The 22,704-nt window shown below is 33.6% G+C and overlaps 1 protein-coding gene across 1 annotated transcript in view; it reads right to left on the reverse strand.

Moving 5' to 3' along the window:
- The window catches only part of LOC118179919 (1-phosphatidylinositol 4,5-bisphosphate phosphodiesterase zeta-1-like), a 100,402-nt gene that overhangs the window by 39,121 nt on the left and 38,577 nt on the right, over window positions 1–22,704 (reverse strand). Inside the window, exons 4-9 of the mRNA XM_085812761.1 lie at window positions 18,783–18,871; window positions 18,468–18,679; window positions 12,578–12,707; window positions 10,890–10,990; window positions 7,236–7,305; window positions 2,004–2,091 (exon numbers count right to left, since the gene is read on the reverse strand). Coding sequence (XP_085668887.1) covers window positions 2,004–2,091; window positions 7,236–7,305; window positions 10,890–10,990; window positions 12,578–12,707; window positions 18,468–18,679; window positions 18,783–18,871 — 690 coding nt within the window. The remainder of the gene's footprint in view (window positions 1–2,003; window positions 2,092–7,235; window positions 7,306–10,889; window positions 10,991–12,577; window positions 12,708–18,467; window positions 18,680–18,782; window positions 18,872–22,704) is intronic.

The raw sequence follows: 22,704 nt of genomic DNA on the forward strand, positions 1-22,704 counted from the left end.
GACAGCACCAGCGAGATATAGTTGCAGGTGAGAACAAAAGGTAGAAGTCCAATGGAATGATGTCGGGTCTGGGTGCGGTAAAAGATCCCATTCGAGTCCGTACAGAGTCCAGTCGGTGAATTCAGACACATGTAGTCTTGCATTGTCTTGGTGAAACATTACCTTTTCGCACTGGAACTCAGTTCAATGTTTTTCCTTGATAGCAGCATCAACACGGACTAGCATCTCGCTGCAAACCTTACTGTCAAGGGTTTTACCTTTTTCAGGATACTCTTATGAATAATACCGCGGCAATCCCACCAGATACAAAGCATGATCTTTATTGTTAATCCAATTGCGCTTTGCGACGCTACCGACGGGCTCATCGGGCGCAGACCAACTCGCTTTCGGCAAGTCTTGTTGAAGTAAATACACTTTTCCTCACAAGCGACGATCCGGGCCAGAGTTTTGTCTTTGCTTTGATGTTCGAGCAGATTTGTGCAGGCTCGAACACGTCTATTCTTATCTGCTTAAGTCAGCTCATGCGGCACACAGCGACTGAACTTGTATGTCAAGTTTATGCGATGCATAGCGCTACTAATGGACATGGCACTAACGTCTAATTCCTTAGCAAGGTCTTGAGTGGCTGCATACTGATCTTCCACAGGTTCTCGCAGGCGGCCTCATCAAACATCAGTAGGCCGGCCAAATCGCTCTGCTTCTTGAATGTCATAGTCCTTGGTTTTGAACTTTCAGTACCAAATCGTCACAGTGTCATATGATACAGCATTAGTACCCAAATCTGTACACATGATTTGGGGACATTCTGTAACTGACTTTTTGCAACAGAACTTGAAAGAATGTAAATGAAAGGAAAGGAGGTAAATGTAAGAAAGGGAAATGAAAGAATGAGAAGTAAATGATGTCTGGTAGAGTGATAATTCCATTTCAGACACCTTGCGCTTAATGATAACGATATGTTTTTACAAATTTCACAATACAGTGTTCTAAAGTTCTCTTTCTTTCAAATATCAAAAATTCGTTTGACAAAATATGATTAAACATGCCAAGGCGAACTGTTTGCGCAGACGATATTTGCGATGTCGGGAAACTTTAATTAAAACCCAATATATACATTTTAGTTAGAAAAATATATGAAATCTTCCTTCTTAAAAAAATAAAAGAATTCTCTGAGAAAACTATAAAAACTGAAAATTAATTATCACATAAGCAAATTAAATTTGCCATTGATCTCTTTGTTGTTTAAATTTTTAACTACTTATTTTCCATTTCCAACAAAGAATTCATTTCTACAGGATGGACGAGAATTAACCTTCTTCGAAAATTTTTTATAATTTTAAAATCCATACTTAGTTTTAATTAACCATAAAGCATTTTGTTCCTTACAATGGTAGAATTATTAGCATTGTAAAAATTTCGTATTAACACCACTGTTATCTACCAGTTTTTGTAAAATATTGGAAATATTTGCTACAGGCTTTTACATGTACTCCAGTGCTAGTTTAAAAGAACATGGGTAATTCTCTTCTCTAGATTCTAACGGTTATCAAACCTCTCAGCATAACTCTAGCCTCCCAGTTTTTCGCAATATATTGCGAAATGATTGGACCAGTCTTTTTCCCGGTCAATAATGTGGTTTTCATAGATAAAAATTCAACCTCTCCCTTCAGAAGAATTCAGATTATGTGTCAGGTTAAACCACTTTCTCGTGATGCTTGTCTTTGTGATTTATCAGGATTTCGAATCAAATTTTCCTGAACATCTTATATATGTCCCTATATTCTGGCAGTCGGCCCTGTTATGTAATAAATTCTACACTTTAAAAAATAAAATGCAACCTGTTTTCTGAAAACTAATGATTTTTTAAGTTGTAAAAATTTTTTATGGAAATTTAAGTCACTCTCACCCTGACTTTTTTTCATTTTTATTTAGGAGTAAATGTTGAGTTTGCCTTTAAAAGTAAACGCAATTTAATTTACGTGTATGAAACAGTCTCAACTTACCTTCTAAAGATAAGAAACCAGAATTTTTATTTTCTTCTGGCTCGTATTCATCAATCATATCTTTACAATCTTCAATGCTGAGAGAATCCTAATTAAAAAATTCATTTTTCATATTACAAAACTTTTGACTATGAATTAAAATATACTTTGTAGTTATACATTAAAGGTGATTTTTATCTCTTAGAGAAATAAAACCCAAACATGAACGAGAAATAAGAATATGATTTTATTTATAGGTTTTGTTTTAATTAGGTCATTTGTTATTTTATAATATGCTATAGTGTTCTTTGCTTTTCCAACTCAGTCCTATTCAAAATCACGAAAATTGAATACGTATTTAAAAAAAGTAGAAATCACCAAGAGATACGACGGGGTAACAGATTATAGTGAAGATTACCCATTTAAAATAGTATCCAAGATTAACTATTACTTCATATAGCTTTTATATAACCACTGATAGAACTTATGGATTAACTACTGATATACTCAGAGGCGAGTATGAGAGAAAGTAACCGTGCAGTGGAGTTGTAGAGAGATAAGTTATTTTTAATAGCAGGAGTTATGAAAAATGAACAACACCTTCGCCGGGAATCGAATCACGGACCTCTGGATACGCGCCCAATGTGCAGAACCACGAAGGCATGCTAAGTAGCGACACATTCATAGAAGAAGCAATGTGTTTTTTAAAGCATGTTTTGTTTAATTTAATAAGCTGCAGTCAAAAATGTAAATGATGCATTTCAGCCTTATTGACTCGCCTTTCGACTAAGTCCGTACGAGATGACTATATATTTAATTTCTATACTAGACCTCTAAATTTTGTTTCAATTTCTCTGTAACTAACTTCTACAAGTTACACATCTTAGAAAATTTGTCCTTGATTTTACAGTGCTGTTTCGCGTCGTAACGAACACAGTCTATTACAAGACGAATTTCGCTGTGCAGGATGTTGTTTTCCATAGGTGAGAGAATATTTTTATTTCGTTCCCAACTAGGTCCAGAATCTCAAAAATGACGTAACAATGTTCAGAGAAAATTCAAAGCTCAACCACTGCTGAAGATGCTAGGAATTTAGTAATGTATTAGGAAATAATGAATATTTACGTATACTATGCATGTATGCACCCTCATACAGTTTTTCAGCTCAATTCAGAATCAATCTTCTCAGTTTTCAGTAGATACAGAAGCCTCATTTATCCTTTCACTTTTGAAGAGGTTCGGGTTTCAAGACGTTATCTAAAATGCTTACCTTTGAAAGGAATTATCGCATTCCTTTTCTGCATACTTTCATTGCATAAGCGGTTAACGCATCTAGCTGATAACAGGGAAATCCATTCCCTCTTCGAAAGCGTAGTAAATCTACATCTTCCTCGTAACTGCTCTTAAGTACTACAGCATTATCACTCAACATATCTACTACTTTATGTACAATCTATGTGGGATGGCAATGTTTGTCTATCACCGGGACCTCTTCCCACCTCTTCAGAAACCCTTTTAATGGATGCAGTAAGTAATGTCCCCATTGTATTACCTTTATCTTTACAATGAGAAACTTCCCTCTGGGCTTCCTGATTAAGATGCTCCTGTCGAAAGAGGTTTGAAGTCCTTCGGCGGTAACTTTATTATGAGAAATGCTTAGCTGCTCACTCTTCTGTTCATTGCCTTTGCTAAAGTCCAGAAGAAGTTCTTGCCCTTATGTACCACCCATAAATCACCAATTTGAAAATCGAAGATCGCCGAAAGCGAAATCCTACTTGTAGTAATTTAAGACATGTAAGTTCAGTAAAGACCAGGATTAACAGTATTTCATTTTGCAAATTAATAGTACAGGTATAAATAAGAAATTTCCAAGTGTCATCCATGTATATTGCTGCTAAATGTTGCCTAGCACGTTTTTATTGAATTAACAAAAACATTCATTGATTGATTAAAGTTTGATGAAATAGCTTTGAATAAAATAAGAAAGAAAGAAAGAGAAAAATGAAGTGGATTACAAACAAGCATCCGAGTAAGGTGCAGCCAAGGCAAATAAGCTCAGCAGCAGTAAAACTACAAATCTTCCGTTCTTAAAAGACGGCTCATTAAGGTCGAAATGCAAATTATCAAGCAACTTCTCAGTTTCTAGAATCTGTAGAAATGTCGATCCGCCGGCTCAAAAATAGATAACATGTGCATTATTAATATTCAATCGTTGACATTAATCCAATCGTGATTAAGCTGGTAAAATTAAAGTGTTTGTTTAAAATTGATGCTTATAATGAAAGACTGAAAAATATCAGTTTAAAAAGAATCTGAAAGCTTTCAGATTTTATACAGGGTGTCCGAATCAAATATACCTATTTTAAACAGTCGATTAAAAACAAAGTTTTAACGCTGCAAGGCGACAATGGCCACATGTGGGAGCTGAATTCGTACAGTTTGTGACAATAATTTTTTCTCACGTCTAACGCACCTGCGCTTTTGCTGAGCCGACAAACGGAAAAATGGCGTGACCGCAAGAGAAGGCACTGATTGTTCTCTGATATGCAAAACACAAATCCATAGTAAAAGTACAAAGAATGTTTCAAGCAGTTTATAAAAGAAATCCACCTCAAGCTAAGAGCATAAAAAGGTGGCAGAAAACATTTCTAGAAACGGGAAGTGTCCGGAAAAGATCCGGAGGTGATCGGTTTTCACATTCTGATTCACGTGTGGAAGAGATGTTCGACAAGCTTTCGTTCGTAGCCCTTGTCAGTCGATCAGGCAGGCAGCTTCTGAATTATCTGTACCACGAGCAACTATTCATAATGTGCTGCATCGAAAACTGCATCGAAAACTGCAGAATTTGGGGCTCTTATTCACCACTCGAATTGGAACGTAGCAGCCCCAAAATCAATGTCTGGTGTGCTCTATCACATGATGTAGTCGTAGGACCATTTTTCTTTGCTGAGACGTCTGTGACGGCAAACATTTACCTGGAGATGTTACAAATTTACACAATACCCCAAAAGCAGCACTTACAACCCACAGTTATCTTCCAACAAGATGGGGCCCCTCCTCACCGGGGCAAGCATGTTTGCGCATTTTTAGATACAACTTCCCCTAACCGATGGACAGGACGCGGTGGCCCAATTGCCTGGCCACCAACATCTCCCGACGTGACACCTCTCGGTTTCTTCTTTTAGAGCTACGTGAAAGACAGTTTACGCAGGGAACATCCGTGATACTGAAGACCTTGACCTTCGTGCCTCCATAACTTCGGGTATTGCTACTGCGACTCCGGAAATGCTACACCGGACATTGCTGGAACTGGACTGCCGGCTGGACATTCTCAGGGCTACTAAGGGAGCTCACGTGGAATTGTAATGATTTTTTAATTTAATAAAATCTTTGTGAGTATTGGTATCTAATTTTACAGTTTTCTTATGCTTTTAAACTTTTTTTTAAGTAGAGCGACCTCTCCAAATTAGGTACATTTGATTCGGACTCCCTGTATTACTCCTAAAGGGGCTTTTTTTAAGGTTTTATGCGTTACCTTTATTTATTAAATATCATGTCTTCTCAGTAAAGCACATTGAATTCAATTCATCACCAATACCACAAAATATTAAAAACAGCGTGTAAGGTCCCTCACTTGAAACCCTAAGTTAATGTTGGAAGTGAGGAACCTAGGAACTGATAAGCGAATAATCGCTAGAGTTCGAAGACAGGAAACAACAAGAGAGAAGGGTAAATAACCCTTTATTATTTCTATAGGATTTAACAAAACTCCGCCTGGGAGTGAACAAATAAAGTCCGTACTTTGGACTTGAACTTAAAAGACTAAGAATTAAACTAAAACTAAGATGAACTAACTAAGTATAGCCGAAGCTATCAAGGTTCAATGAGAGTTGGCCCCTTAACCTATTTTACTACGAAGCTTAGCAAGGGCCTGAGTACGGCCGAGCGTATAACAGCTTTGAGAGAGAGAGCGGCCAAAAAGGCAGACGCGCGTAGTTCAGAAACTCTGTTTCTCCCTCTGTCTCAGTAAGTAACTTCGTGGTTTAAATACCGCTCCTTCTCATTAAATATTCAGCAAATTCCAAAACTACGTTCTGGCCGGAAATAGTAAGTTGAAGTTAAGAATTTGACAGGAAAGGAACTTCAAATTTAACTGTTAATAAAATTAACATAATCTTTACAAGCGTATCTTTAGAATTTCCGATTGACAGTCTCACGCACTGGAGATAATTTTTTTTTTTTTTTTTACCTTACAGTGTTGCATTTGCTCGCTTTGAAATGGCTGAGTTTGTTAATCAAAAATTTGTTAATGTTCTACAAAATATGAAACAGATAATAAAACTAATTCGAAATTCAAAATTTGACCTTCCAGGTGCCTATGTTTGGGTGGAAGATCACTCAATTCAAAATTTGATGGCTCTAGATACCGTCGTTTCTTCACAATGCGAAAAACATGCATTACACTCATGCATATTCTTTATTATTTAATATCTTTAAATATAATACAGGGGGATAATAATCGGTGGCAACAATTTGAAAAAAGCTTCAACTCAAAATGCCATTTCGAGACTAATAACCCTTCTAGGCTAACGCTCCTTTGGGCTAATAAATTTTAGATATTAATTTTAGTATTTACGAGATAAGAACAATTTAAGAGTTTCGAATTTTAATGATTAAGAACTTAGCTTTAATCCGGGATGTACGAGTACGACTGAATCCTCTTCAAAGGTGAAGTGGAATATCTTCACTCTTTCAAAATGTATCATGTTCTCTTCAAGCATAGAAGTTCGCTAAAATTACACTCCGTATAAAGTTGAATTTTACTTTATTTTAGAAAATAGGAAAACTAATGAGCTATTATATTGCCGACCGTATTATTCCAAAATAGTACAGAATTATTCCACAATCTGGCTCAATAATTCCTTTTCACTACTAGTTCAACGCAATTCTCTAGTTTATAAATTAAAAATCATGACTTTCCAATGATATCGTATCAAAACGCTCAGCATGTTTTTAAAAAATGTTTGAATTTCTAAGTACCCCATTTATTCCTTATTGATTACGCAGCATAAAATGAAATAATAAATTAAGAAGTAAATCTTATAAACAGCTGATATGCTATGGCACTGCGGAAGAGTTGCCTCTCTGTAAAGGATTTAAAAATGATAAGACTTATCGAAAAATACGCATTGAAAAAATATGTGTAGGCCAAATAGAAAATGAATATTTTATGAAATTAGTAAATCGACTTACACGTTGCTCTTCATATAAAAATGTTCTTAACTCTTCAGCATCCCATAAGACAGAGCGGCTGGCGGAATACCTGGAATGAAAGAATGGCTGTTATAAGCAAACAAAAATTTGAAGCAAAGAATTTTAAGCAACGCATTATTTATTACAAATTCTTGAAAATGAGAAGAAATTTCAATGAAAATAAGTTAATGTAAGTGCCTTGATTTCCAGTGTTTATAATTCTGAGAACCTAAAAAGTGAAGACTTAGATTACAATAATAAAGTCACATAAATAAGCAGAGATTTTTCAGGTAAATTATATTATAGATATTTAAATGTTCTAATTAATTAGAAATTAAGCTGTCAAATGTTAATTTTAATTCATCTGTAAACAAAAGCATTTATTTAAAAAGTGAAGTAGTGTTTCGGAAACAATTCCTTAAAATACGTTTCAATACAATTCCTCAACTTATAAGGTCTTTCTCCCGCCTTCCTAGCGTGCCTTCGTGGTGTAGTTGTTCTGCACGCTGGGCTGGTATTCCAGAGGTCCGTGGTTCGATTCGTGGAGAAGCCGCTTGTTAATTCTTCATCACTCCTACTTTAAAAATAATATCCTAATGTTTCTACAAACTAAAGTTCAGGAAGTATACACCTTTTAGCAAAGTACTCGAATTTGATTGGTAGTTTTTCCTTCTTAGTCAGTTTTTAAGCAAGATTTTATATCGAATAAACTTTTTGAAAACTTAAAACTAAACTGGGTTTGAGGCTGTATTTTGCGTAAGAATTTATTTATGCTTTAATTATTATTGAATTACCAAAGTTTAGAAGACTAAGTATGAAATCAGTTTTAAAGAAATATATGTTGTCCATTTGTTTATTTTACAATGAAGAAGTACAATAAAATTACACATAATGTATAAAATCTTCGTTTGATGTTTATTTTAATATAATTTTAACTCTCCTACCCAAATATACTCTTCATCATGCTACAACACGTAAAAAAATGAAGAAAAAAAATAAAACATTATCTTAAAATGTTGTATCTAAATGAAACGTATTCGAGGATGGAATATGGGAGTGATAAAAAGGCACTATTCAGGGCCTTGTAAAACCTTAGCTCATAGAAAATACAAAATTAAGAAATTATACCCAGAGCTGGAACTTCAAATATAGTTCACCGATTCTTTTTGGTTTGACCACAATTTTTAAAAGTTTTTCTCTAATGCCTTTCCAACCTTAAAATCTAGTCTTAAACTTGTAAGGTTTTTCTCCCTCGTTATCACGTGCCGTGTAATCAGAAGCGCATTCGACTAGCAGTCGGAGGATCCAGAGAGCTCAAATCGTGACTAAGGCACTGCTAAATTCACACGATTCTTGGCTTGGGGAAAAAAATAAGAACTTTATGACTCTACAAGTGGCACTCGAATGAAAGATTGTGAAGGATAATTCGTCAATAGAATTTGGCAATTAGGTCCTTTTCTCTCCAGTCGCTGTTTAAGTGAGAAAGAACGTACGGAATTTTCTCCTTTCTTACCATGTAATTGGACAGCACGTTTACCTAATAGTGGGAAAGTCCGGATTCCAGACCCGAAGAGAGTTTTGCTAATTTTCCACGTTTCCCGTTTCGAAAATAAATGTAATAATTCTACAACTGACAGAAAATAAATACGATAAATTATCCAAAAACTGAACTTCTAAAAAACTAAGGAGCATGTATTAAAATTAAGCAAGATGAAAAACCTAATTACACAGCATCAACCATTAGAAATAATCGTTATTGAGCAGTTTGGCTACTGTGGAATGATGGTGTCTTAAACATTGATAATGTGGTGTCTTAAACATTGATATTTATATACGAAGTGTTTTGACTTATCATGAATTATTTTAGTTATACGAATTTAATGCAAAATGATTATTATTATACATTATTTCAATAAAAATATATAAATAAAAACAAGTAATTACTCATATTGCGTGAATAATAATTTACATAAGAATTCAACATAGAGGAATAAATGTAAGTCGAAACACTGTACTACTTTCGGACAGTGATTATAACTGGCGCTACTGTCTGAATGTCTTACTTTTAAAATTTTATATTAATATGTTCAGAATTTTAAATTTATAGATTTAGTACATTTCCTTGGAACTGGAAAAAGAAAGAAAGTAAAATTCCACATGCATACAACTTAACCAACATATTTGAAATATTGACTTGCATGATTTGGAAGGTTCTTGGTTCTTTTAAACATTCATCGATGTAATATTTATGTAATAATACTTAAATATTCGTTAAAAACATTTTTAGCGGTAAAATCACTGGACACTGATAGTTCGGCCTGGGGTCTATGGTTCTGGGGTTCCCGGCAAACGGGCTGGCTGCATGGGCATTTTCGTGGCTTTCGCCACGTGTAAGGTATATACGAGTCAGTTCCTTTAGAAAGTTATCCATGAAGGCATCTTTTCCCTTAGGTAGATAGCCCTCATGCACTTAGCCATAATCAAATAAACCAAACCTAAAACTTTTGTAGACGAGAAAACTTTTGAAACGTGCTCTTTATTGTTCGCTTGATCTTGCTTGGCCTTATAAGTGAGCAATGCCCCAAACCAGATATCCTCAACATCTACTGATGAGAGGTATTTTTCTTATTTTCTTGGAAAGCATGCTCTAAATAAAGATCGTGTAAAATATTACGCTATCACAACTCGAGAAAAAATACGAATAATCTTCATTTTAATATCCACATTTTCAAACTAACTCTCTACTGTAGAAATTGTTTAAAATATCCCTTCTTTATTTCATACGCTTTACATTTAATTCAGCATAAGTGCTCATCTCGACTTATGCACCAATTTAATTCTATGTGACTTTTCGCTAATTGCACGCAGACGTGTGAGTTAGAGACAAGTGTGAGATTGCTACAAGTATCTTTTTATCTGAAACTTCTCGTCAAGTCAAAACTGCCAAGCCCCCTTGTTGCTTTATGATATTCCTTCATAAGATATGAATGTAAAATAAAAAAATATGTAAGGCAGAATTCTAACTTTAATTTGCAGTCATACCTTTACTCATTATTTTAATTTTTGTATTTCTTTTTTTTTCTGTCCTAAAAATAGCAATTTCTTATAAATAAATCCATTTAAACTGCGTTATTTCAAAATTAATACATGTCATATAATTTTTACTTCGAGCAAGTACTTACATAAACACTTGTGTCAATAATAATTTTAGAAAGTTAAAATTAGCCAATCAAAATACAGCTAGACCGAAACTAAATTACTTTGAACCCAGTTTTCATATTAGACAAGTCACATTTCCTCTCCGTTACTCTCTCTCCCCCTAGACTATTTTCTGTTGCTTCGTTTTTTACCGCAACACTTGTAACATCTAAAAGCTTCAAGAAAGGCTGCAAACATTTTGATGCTTTACCTGTGTTGGCTAAAAAATGTTTATCATTGAGAATAAAAAGAAATGTAAAAAATCGGCCTTCACCGCAACTATTTCTTTATGCCAATCAATCTCTCTCCAAAAGCCAAATTATTTTATGTAATGAATTTATTTTTAATAATTTTTATTATAATTTTACGATTGTTACTCAAGGAAATTTCGAATATATGTCATTAAATCTTTTTTACCGAAATACAGTTTTTGATATGAATTTTCATTGAACATACTTCTTCATTATTTCCTCCAGTTCTGGCCTGTGATTTAAGATGCGGTACAGATGTATAAACTCTTCCGGTCCTAAAGCATCTTGTCCGTCAATTTTAACTCTCTGTGGAAGAAAAGGATTTTTATAAAAGTAATTTATTCAGTTTACATATGGAAAATGTCAATAAAATTAAAAGAATAAATTAAAAAAAATAGAAACCATCTACAGCATTTTTACTAACGCCATTTTCTAAAATTAAAACTAAAAGAGTCAGAGACGTAAAATAAATCTATTACGTCTTTGTTGCTACACACTAATGTGAGCTTAACTATGGAGTAGGCATCATGCAGTTCTAAAATATTTCTCTCTAAAGAGTGTTTTAGTCTCTAAGTGGTTCAGCTGTAGTCTGGGAGCTGTTCAAGTGGTCTACATTCTTTTCTCTCCTCCGTTTGAGGTTGCTGAAAATTCTTACGTTTGGTGACATTCTGTTAGATTACATATGCTCTTTTTTGGCTTTAATGAAGGATTCCAGCAAGTTAATTTCGATAGTGAATACAATAGTAATAATCGTCTATATGAAAATTCTTTTCTGTGCTGACGTTCTCACAGACTTCTTCATGATTCTCAAGCGTCTTAAAAGTGAAAGACAGCTTTAACAATTTCCTACAACGTGTCACTATTCTTTAGTTGTAATGTTGTAGAGCGAGGAATATTCAGCAATTATTAATCTTCTTGGTGTCTTAATAAACACCTCTCGAGGCATTTGTGGTAACAATTTAAATAAACATAATATCCACAAGCCCAGTATCATTCAGTTGTATGAAGCTGCAGCCAAGACAGCAGAGCACGTAGGTGGCTATGCTTGGAGAACAACACTGGCAAATTAGTTAATTCACTGAGTCAATGTGTGCCTCATTTCTGAAACGTCGAGAAGCACCAGTGAGTTATTAGATAACATTTTCGTAACTTTTAGTTTCTCCGTGTATTAAGTATGAAAATTCATATTCTAAGACACAATATAAAATTAAATAACATATGAAGAAATTCATAAAATTCATATATAACCCATTCAAATAAATTTTGTTTGCTATTTTAACACAATTTATTATCGGCATATTAAGACCAAAAGTTTTTTCTTAAAACTTCTTGCAATTCAATGTATTTATTTACCTAATCTGAAGTAAAAATTATTTATGTCATTAAAAGCATCCTATTCAAATTAGTGTGAAAGTATTATTATTTATATACATTCATAATTACGAATTACTAACCAACTGAAAATTGATTTGCGATCGCTTCATTTTGATTTGCTAATTCGTCCAATAAATTTCCACTTGCTTCATTATGGAAGTGCTATTTCACTGCAATGCGTATATTATGATGAGGAAATATTCATCATACTAACATTTACTTCCATTTCTAATCATCTTCTTTGTTTTACCTAAGTGATCCTAATGATGTACCTTTTACTATGCAAATAATGACATGTAATAAAATTTTTCAATTGCAATAAATTATCTGGAAAGATCAAAAGGAAACAATAAATTCTTCCACATACACGAAAATGAATTCTGATTTGCCGTTTATCATAAATACGTAAAGTATGATGAACTAACATTAATAAATGAATTCCAGTCTAAAAATGAAATTATATTTTAATTAGAAATAAATAACACAATTAAACGCTATTCTTGTGGCTTGAAAACTTACATCAAAGAGTTTCCTTGCCTCTGATCTCCTCATACCAATGTTGAGTTGTTTGAGTAAGCCAAGGCATTCTTCGAAGTTTAAGCTGCCATTTCCATTGACGTCGGCTTCCCTTATACGGTCTATCAACCATCTGGAATTAAAATTCATTTTATAATTATGATCATTATTCACATTCTACACAGTGCATTTACAAAAATTTAAAGGTTATACTTTTTTAATCACCCCCACCAAACCTGCCAAATAATAATTAGCAGTAATAATTTCAAACATATTTCAGCATTTTTCTATAAAGTATCATTTTTAGGGCAAGCTTTAAATAGAATTTGTATTACTGTTATCTTCTACTCGAGGTAAATTTGAAACATAAAACACAATCAGAAATTCTTCCAAATGTTAGACAATAATCCAGAGTATTTTAAACCAGTCATTATTTGACAATGACAAAAGTTAGCGTTTTAAATGCATTTGTAAGAGTTTATTTGAAATGAGGAAAAAAACTTAGTTTTTGAAAATATTCAAGTTAATTCTCTGTAACTTTTTTTATTTGGCATGACTTAATATACAGGGATATTTTGGTTTGAAGTAGAAGATAGGATGCTCTTTATTTTACAGAAAAGTAAAATACCCGGCATCTAAAACAAATCGCCGAGGAAAAATCTTAGAATGGATTCTTCGCATAATACAATTATCATCAAGTATTTGGTTAACAAGGGGAAAAAAGTGCTATTTATAAATAATCCCCTTACACAAAAGACTTATGTTTTTCAATTTATTTTCGGCTCTTCATTAGTGAAATCTTTTCCTCTTTTCCTTTCGCAAACGTGCCCTTTGATATCACAGTAGGCTTCTCTAACCACTGTACCGTCTGAGGGACCTGTAGTGAAATCTTACCTTACGCGACAGAATTTTGTAAGCATTTCAAAACTGCAGACAGTAGTTGCAGAATTTAACTCTAGACATAGCTAGGAAATTTAGAATTCCAACAACTGGTTTCTTCTAGAGCAACCAGACGCTCTTGGAGCATGCAGTGGTACAAGGGATAGACAACACTTAAAAGGTTTGGTTTGGTTTGGTTTATTTAATTACGACAAAGCACACTATTGCTATCTGCCTAATGGGAGGGATGCTTTCGTGGAGGACTTTCTAAGTGAAACTGGCTCGTATACACGTTACACATGGGGAAAACCACGAAAACGCCCTTGCAGCCAGCCCGTTCGCGGGATTCGAACCTTGGACCGAACTACCAGTGTTCAGCGACTTTATCGATGGGCCGCTGGTGGGCCTACACTTAAAAAGGAATGCATCTACAAGGAAATACAGTGGACAAATTGATTAATTGATTTTCCATTAAATATAACATATATGATTGCTAAAAAACCAACGTTAATTGACATGGGGTTTATACCAGCTGAAGCACTTTCAACAATTGAAACCACTGCCTTCGTCAACAGCAACTAAATGAAAGACAGTACCACGAACCGAAAAAGAGACCAAACAAATATTTGAAACCTATTTAGTAGCTAACAGATCTGGCTATAACAAAAAGGAATTTTTTTTCTAACTTACTAAATAAGATGCTGTTTATAATTCCCCTGTTTAGCTTTCTTCATGCATTTTATCTTTTTTTTCCTCTTCATTATAGAGGATACTTTTGGAAAAGTTCTGTGTAGAATAACTTTACATGGTAGTTCAACGTTAGAACAGGTAGAGCAACGTTACGAAGAAAACATATGTCTGTGTTGTCTTACTCTGTCTCTTTTAAAACTGCAGTTTTTACTGGCATGTATTAGATTAGATTTTTATACTTTCATGGAAATGTAAAATAAGCTGAAATACATTTTAATGCGTTCTTTGTTGTTACAATTTTCTTCCCGTAAGAACTACTTTTTAACCAAACATTGCAAATTATGTAGATATAAAATTCTTTTATGTTATTGAACTAAAGAAATTTTCACAATAAAAAATGCTTTAATGATGACGTTTTAAAAACTTACAGTTCAGTAGTAAGTAATATGTTATAAGTGACTATATCTAATAAATTAAAGTTTTTTGAATTGCATTTTTTCCTGCAGATTTATTTAAAGGCCTTATTTATTTGATCTGTATAAGGAAACTTATTCAACGTATTTTAGGAATGCTGCTAACATAATGTTCTTAAAAAAATATATTTATTACCAGATAAATTTATTATTTATAATTCTGCAGTAAGACTTTATTTTAATGTCTAACAATTCATTGAGCCTCTCTATTCAGTTCTTTTGCTTCTCATACATGCGTATTTACAAAACATGCAAGAAACATGCGTATTTACAAAACATGCTTCTCATACATGCGTATTTACAAAACATGCAAGAAGTTAATTTATTTTAAAAGACAAAAAAGTGCATAGGGCGGAGTTAATTAATCATGGCTTACGCGAAATCAAAATTGACGTTAAAAAATGCGATATAAAACGTTTATATTGCAGAAATAGCGGCAAATAATATAGACCATTTACAGGCTGTATATTTACGTACGTTTCCTAAAATTAGTTTAGATTCAACTGATAAAGTAAACAAAAAAACTTGTTAAATTTTTAGTATCAAACTGAAAGTAATTCCAGATGTGTTGCCTGGGAATATCAATTAGCTTCGTTACCACTGTTACAGATTGAAAATTTTACTGTTCGAAACAGTCGTGTAGTGAAAGTTTGGCGTTCTAAATTAACTTGTGATAAAAATCCATTTCTCATAATTTAAAGCTTGATAAAACTGGACAGGTAAAAATTGCAGGCTTTAAAGATAATGCAGATAAGCATTAATTTCTATTGGCAAAAATATGTTTTGGATTTGCCACAAATTACATTTACTAAAAGGCCTATTCCTTACATACTACAGCGCAAAATGGCGCGCAGTACCTTATCCTTAAAAACGCAATAATCAAAATCGTTTATAATCTTGACTTCTGTTGCTTCACAATGTCATAGACTTTGTCCCAAAGAAAGAACTTCTAGATGGCAGTGAAAGTGTCTTAGTTGCTCTTGTATCTAGAGATCCGATTTCTGAGAGAACGTACGCACAAACTGATAAGGAATCTTTGAATACTGCAGCAGGAACTAAGAAGCTCCGTCACTTCTTATTTGCCCATATTTTATTACTGAGACTAGTGTTATTTCTATTAGGACATTTTTCTAATTTAAACCTTTCTTAAATGTAATGTAATGTAATACTATGAGTATTCTGCAATGCTCCTGGATTAAATAATCGGCCTCATGGCTAAGGCATTATACATTCAGATACTTTTAGGTACTTAATGTTGTTCAAATGTTATGAATTTATACTCTCAAGGAAAGAAGATTGTCGATGCATTAGGCAGACTACCAGACAATCATTAAACAGACTGCCAATGTCAATCACATTTTGAAATCCTTCCATCTCTTGATGTTTTATCTTTAGAACAGCATACAGTTCCCCTAGCATTCGCTGCTGAAATAGCTAAAGCAGCAATATGAAATTTTTTGTATAATATCTCTCTTAAACTAGGTATTAAGTAGATGGGTAGAAAACCAATTTCTTCCAAAATTTCAAATGCAGTATATGAGGTGTACAAGTTATTCGTAAAGATTAACTCCTAAGCAAAACAGGTAATCTCCTGTTTTAATTTTACCTCATGTCCTAGAAGAATTACATTTACTTCAATCAGCTGTCAAGCATACGAAGGCACTTACGTACTCTTACGAATGATGGCTGAGCATGAATTCTGCAGTTGTAGATAATCTTAAAGCATTGTAATATCTGGCATAATGTGTCAAAATTTACCAATATCACCTATTCAAGCTTCAAAATTAAAGATTTCTTCATGTCACATTAATGATTTTAACAGTCTAATGTTTTATTTGCTCTTTACCTCTCCTCAAAGTAGCTAGAAACAATTAGTCATTACGCCATCCACATATCATCCACAGCTACAACTCAGATATTTAGTGAGATGTTTACTACCCTCTGAATTACTGACATCTTCTTCTGTGGCAGTAGTAACAATTTTCTTCCAAATATGCTCATTTTTTCTAGAAATTCTACATTTGATAGATTTTACAGTTCCGCATAGTCCTCCCAAAAATTATGACACAAAGAAAATTATGTAACTTAAATATTATTTAAGACATATCCTATCTAAAAAAAAAAAAGAAAAGACTAAGCAATTTTTGGTTAAGATTATGCAAACCACTGTCATCAGCACCAGATTTAACTACCTCTGAATTATTAATTCTTCGAAGATTTACACATTTGACGGAATGTATTCTGATATTATTGGGGACCTATGAACCAAGAAAGAGTTCTTTACAACTACAAATGTTACTATAGGTTTTTTACTTCAAACAACCTATTTATGCTCATTATGATAGAGAATTGACGTGAATACAGTATAAGATGTAAAGCCTTCAGGTCCTGTTTCGGACAAAGCCGAAACTCCTACAAATGATATAATGAGATGACATTTTGTCCACACGCATCCCGAATGCTTATCTGACAATCTGCAGTCCCATACTTTTATCTCAGAGCCCTGTTAAAGCTGATGAATGCGGTTTTGCTACTTCGAAACCTATTGTTGATGATTAATCTCGTAATACTCGACGTACAACTGATGTGCGATTACATCAACGTATTGAGAGATAAAACATTGATTAAATACTTCATTAAAATCTAGAGGAAATTGGTAATGCACTTTTATTATGGCAGCACATATCCACCGCCCCCCTTTTATCATTTCTTTGCATGTATCCTAAAGATGATTATGTTCTGCATGTTATTTTTGCGCGTGTGTGTAATTAAGTAATTCTTAAACTTGGCATTTTTGTCTTATCGAACTTATCAAATACTCCCCCGGGGGTCGAAGTAAAGTACTCTGCGAAGCTACTGGCTAGGACCTGTACCTAGGCAGCCTCGGCCACGGGGATATAAAATTTATGAACTTGGCGGTCCACGAAGATCCGTGGGATGGGGCTCATCTCTACTTTTCACAGGTCAAATGACGTAAGTCCCCGGTAACTAGGGTATAAGTAGTCAAATAGGGTTTGGGCCATTGAGCCCGCTGTCCTCAGTATTCTGTGTAAAGCCTGAAGGGAGGGGCTGTCCGCGTAGTAGGTAGCATCAATCAAAGGCCAGTCAAAGCTCATCATGCCCACCCCACCGTGGTCTCTGTCCACTGGGTCGGTGGTCTTGGCTGGCCAGTGTTTAGCGATGGACTAAAAGGGAACCTAAAATTGTTGATGTCTTCTGGGATGGGGGACCCTGGGGCTCAGTAGAAGTATACGACCATATTCGGGTGGCTTCTTACTAATATTTTGTATCAGTCCACAAACTGCGATTCAGTTCACGGGTTGAGTACAAATATTAGTTAGTTATCAAATACTCCCCTCCCAGGAATTATTTACTGTACTCGCTGGGATCTGCATTCTGACAGTCTCGGATCTGCGAGTATAAAATAAACGAACCCAGTTCCTACTCAGTACCTATCCGAGCAGAGAGCTTAAAGGCTAATCTTTTCAGACCTCGGTTCTCTACAGCTTAACATCCTTCGTAGTGTATTTGAGTGTTCTGAAATTTCTTCCACCATAAAGTGAGGTATCTGGCAAGTGAATTTGTTCAAATTCTCTTTACAACATCTATGTCGAATCTTATCTTTCCTGCTTTATAGGGAAGTGAGCCAAAAGGGTGAGACCCAATAACTACATTCATTAGCAGAAGATAGTTTAAAAATATTGATTATTTATCAAATACCAATTGATTTGATATCATATCGTTCAATTTGTAGTTACATTCCGTTAATTTAGAAATGAGCCTATCAACTTCAGGTACTGGCATTTCAGAATATACTATGTGAATTTAAGAAAACGTTAAGACTAATCCACCTCTGTTCTGCGTCTTCTATTTTGCTGCAGGCTATGAGTTGGTTGAGACCTCTCACCCATGCATCACGTACTTCCATACTGGGAGCAATGAGATCCACTACGTAGGTATTATCCAGTTTACTGCCGGATGCGATCGTCCTGTCAGGTGTTATGACGAGGGAAAAGCAGTTCTCTTCTTTGAGCATGGAGATCAGAGTGGGATGCAATGCTCTCTGAAAGAAGAAATCTATTTCAAATTAAAAGTAACGTTGCGAGATTTTAATGGATACAGAAGAAGAATATTATGTATCTTGAAATAAATACTTAATTCTTTACCCGAAAGTTCCGCCGAAATCTAGTCTGCAGTTTCTGAAAGACATCAGTATTCCAGCCTTTACGAACTTCTATTAAATACCTTATGCTCACTGTAAAACGAAACATGAGAAAATAATTATTCGTAACAAAATTTTCAATAATTTTATGATTATTAAAATAATGTTATACGAGTTCTGATTTGAAGGAACACATGATATGCATTAAAAGAAACTTCGTAAAAGGTAACAGGAAGATCCTATACTATAATTTAGTCTGGACTCGTGTAAGAATCTAATCTTAAACGTTATCAAATGTTCTTTTCACGTTAATTTACGGGTATTATTGCTAGCGTAATTTCTGAATAATTAAAGTGACAACAGTAAACTTGCAAGAAAATATGAAGAATTTCGATTCTATCAGACTGATAGTGCCAGATACATTTCATAGAGCGATAACGTTATAACAAACGTTGCAGAAGAAGCAAATCTACTTTAACATGCTTATTGTAATACATGCACCACATTTACGTATTTAAAAAAATATATATGCTAATATACATGAGGTTTTAGCACACATACAGATTTTAGTGGTAAGAAAAGTGTTAAAAAATCTACATAAAATTTTATAAAATTGCAATTTTAAGAGGAAAATCTAAAAATAATGAAATGCTATGCAGTGCAGTATAAATAGTTAAACTACATCTGATTAATAATACTTATAATATCCTGTTTAACTATAGAATATTTTATGCTTATAATATAAGAAAATTTGACATTATTTTTTATATTGCAGTTAGGGAATTAGAGAAAAGTCGTTTAACTCTTAATATCCAGTATTTATTACACTCAAGGCAAAAGTTTGTGTATGCATTAATTCCTCGGTTATTCAGAATAAGTAGTAGCTAAAGCTTTTGAGTTTTCAGAATAAACATTTTTCAAAGCTCCTTTACAAAAAAAAAGTGTAGATTAATTTACATCCTTAAAATTATGTGAATACCTTTAAGTTTCTAAAAGAATTTAATAAATTTGTAATTTTAAGGTCTTAAAAATCTCCGTGTTTTTAAATGCCTTGAACTTTGTTATGTAGACCACTCTGTTCCCTAGTATCAAAATCTCTCAAGAAAACTGGTACATTGTCTTTATAAACTTTTTGAATGAAACTGGTAATGTTCCTAAAAGGAGTCATTAACTCTTAGTAGTTTCACATAACATACATTTACCCTTTTCTCAGTAAAGTGGATCGATTTGATATTTTTTTAATTAAATAATAATTTGAATGTATTTTGCCACTGCCGTAGCAACTTTCAGAGTCTGAATATATCTAATGCAAATATATCTAATTTATTAAACAAAGCCTCAGGTATAGTTATTACTGATTAAATAAATGATTTAAATACGTTCTTTAATGAATGACAAATATAATTTCAAAACCAAACTATCAGCTCAACCATTCGTTTAAATAATATTTCCATAACATAATCAGTATAAATCTTCTATGAATTTTAATTACCAATACTTCAACTAAATAAGTGTATGTAACAATGTTTTGCAAAAATGAGACTTTTATAAAATGCTCCATCGACTCTCCGATAGGCAATAATAACTGTCTTGTATTGATTTAGAGTCATTATTCTCCCCACACGAAATCAATAACTCCTTACAGGCTGTATTTAATTTCACTTCAACAGTTTTATTTCGTTAAAAAACTTCTTTTCAGAAAAATAAATTATCAGTAGGCATGCCATTAATTAAGCATGAAGCTAATATTAGGCTATTAATTCAACATAGGATCGTATTAAATTCTACTTTGAATAGCATACAAATAGTAGATTATTTAAATTACCAATTATCGAAAGCTTCGGAAAAAAAAGTACCTCTCCAAATTGAATCATACACAAATTTAAAATTTGCGTGAACGACTAATAGAATTAGATCTCTTGGATAGGAAATATTTTTTCAACTTGTTTATTGTAGACTGGTTCTTCTGGAAGCTCCGTTTACTAGCAGCAAGGAAAAAATGCGTTGTCATTTTAATATTTATTTATCCATAAATTTTAAAAAAACACTAGCAAGAAGACTTATCCATAATTGGAAATGAAACATGAACCCCTTGCTTTCTTTCAAAGGAAGAACGACTTTCGGCTTTCTCCATTGCAAAAATGAAACATTTCTCCGTATATAAGAACGAAGCCTCAGGAATTAAGCTTTTCATCCATATATAACAGAAAAGCTTCAGTACTTGTTTGCTTGCTTTGTTCGGTGAGTCAATTCTAAATGAATGCATTTCGAAATTTTGTGATGTCTAAGAAAAAATAATACGCTCTAGGAAAAAAAAGGGTCTTGAAAATATTGCCTTGTTCCCCAACAATTTCGTAATATATATGTAATTACAAAGAGTATTCCTAACGTAGCTTGAACTATGTTTCGTATAAGCGTCATCTTCTTTAAGTTACCGAATAATATTAAACCAAATGCTAGAGAAATTTCATTTTTAAAACAAAAATGTTCTTTTTTAGTATGAAAAGCTTTTTTATGTCATGTAATCTATATAAAGCCGGATCAGAACAAAGAACCAGATTGAACGTTGATAGAAATTAGTTTTTGAAAAATTTTCAATTTATGTTCTTTCTAGTAATAGGCATTTTTATCAAAACCTTTTACTTTTGGACAGCATAAGGCGAGGTTAATTTAATAGGCCAGGTTCCTCAAAGGTTCTACCTTACTACTTCGTTTATGCTTTGCTCTCATTTCGTTAAAATGCAGCAATGAAGAGGGGGGAATAAGGAAAAAGCTTAAACTCTTGGAGGAATCGCAACGTCTAAGCTTCCTTGTACTGAAAAAAGTATGAAAAGTGTTATAGTTTATAAATATGTATGGATAGATCTGATAGTAAAATCTCTTGACTCTAGCAGCAACGGCCTCATCATACCCTCATCATTGGAAAGAGTACTCAAATCTTCGATGTCAGCTGTGTAAGGAATTTTCTTCTTCCCTACAGTTGCACACGATTAAAATGTGATGCATAATTTGCCCCCACCTTGTTTTGGTGAATGAGATCTTTCTTTCCGATCCGTCCTCTAAGTGGGGAAGAATATAAAGAGTTTATTCCTCTCTTACCACTTGCCTTCGAGGCGTAATTGGAAGCACGTCCATCTAGCACTCAAGAATTTCCGATTTCCAATCCCGGGGAAAGCACCCTGAATTTTCATATTTCCAGCTCCGAAATAAATCTAATGACTTTACAACCGTTGTTGTCATCAGAAACAAAGGAAGAGCTCAGCATTATAGAACAAAGATCTGATTTAATTTTTTGATTAAGTGGATCATGAAATTTTTCTCTTTTCTCCATACATTAATCATAACAATTTCGCCGTCTTGGTCAGTTGTTTCACCCATCTTTATACTCAGCTAATAAACTTTCTAAGGTTTCTTTATGTTAATTAACCAGTTATTTAGGTTACTATATCAGATAAGATTTGCAATCTTCGGTCTTGCATTATATTTACCGTTACTGAATCTGCATGCCGTTTATATAAATAATCCAACTTCATTTTAAATTGATTTGCGTTGCCTTTGTCTACTAGCTTATTTAAATTTACTTTTGAACTTAGGGTTATTTTACGTTAACTAGCCGCACGTGCTGGTTGAGCTTGTAAGTACTAGATGTGCCGTTTTGTTCTTAGTTTTAAATAAAAGGATCTTTATCCTCCTTCTCAAGTTTCTATTACTTTAAATATAGAGATAATTCTTTTAACCTCTACCAAGAGCTGTATAAGGTTTTTCCTGTGTTTATAACAGCTATTTTTAAGTTAAAGCTCTTTTCCTATCTCACCTAAATTCAGCTTCAAAATCCTTACCAGAAGGAATTTTTAGAACCGCGTTTAATGCAAATGAGAAGGAGCCGAAGTTCCACTGACTTCGGGAGAGAGAATCAGAATTTCTGA

The sequence above is a fragment of the Stegodyphus dumicola genome, chromosome 3, assembly GCF_044657685.1.
Source record: "Stegodyphus dumicola isolate Sdum_Otavi_A_Nest chromosome 3, ASM4465768v1".
Classification (NCBI taxonomy): Eukaryota; Metazoa; Arthropoda; class Arachnida; order Araneae; family Eresidae; genus Stegodyphus; species Stegodyphus dumicola.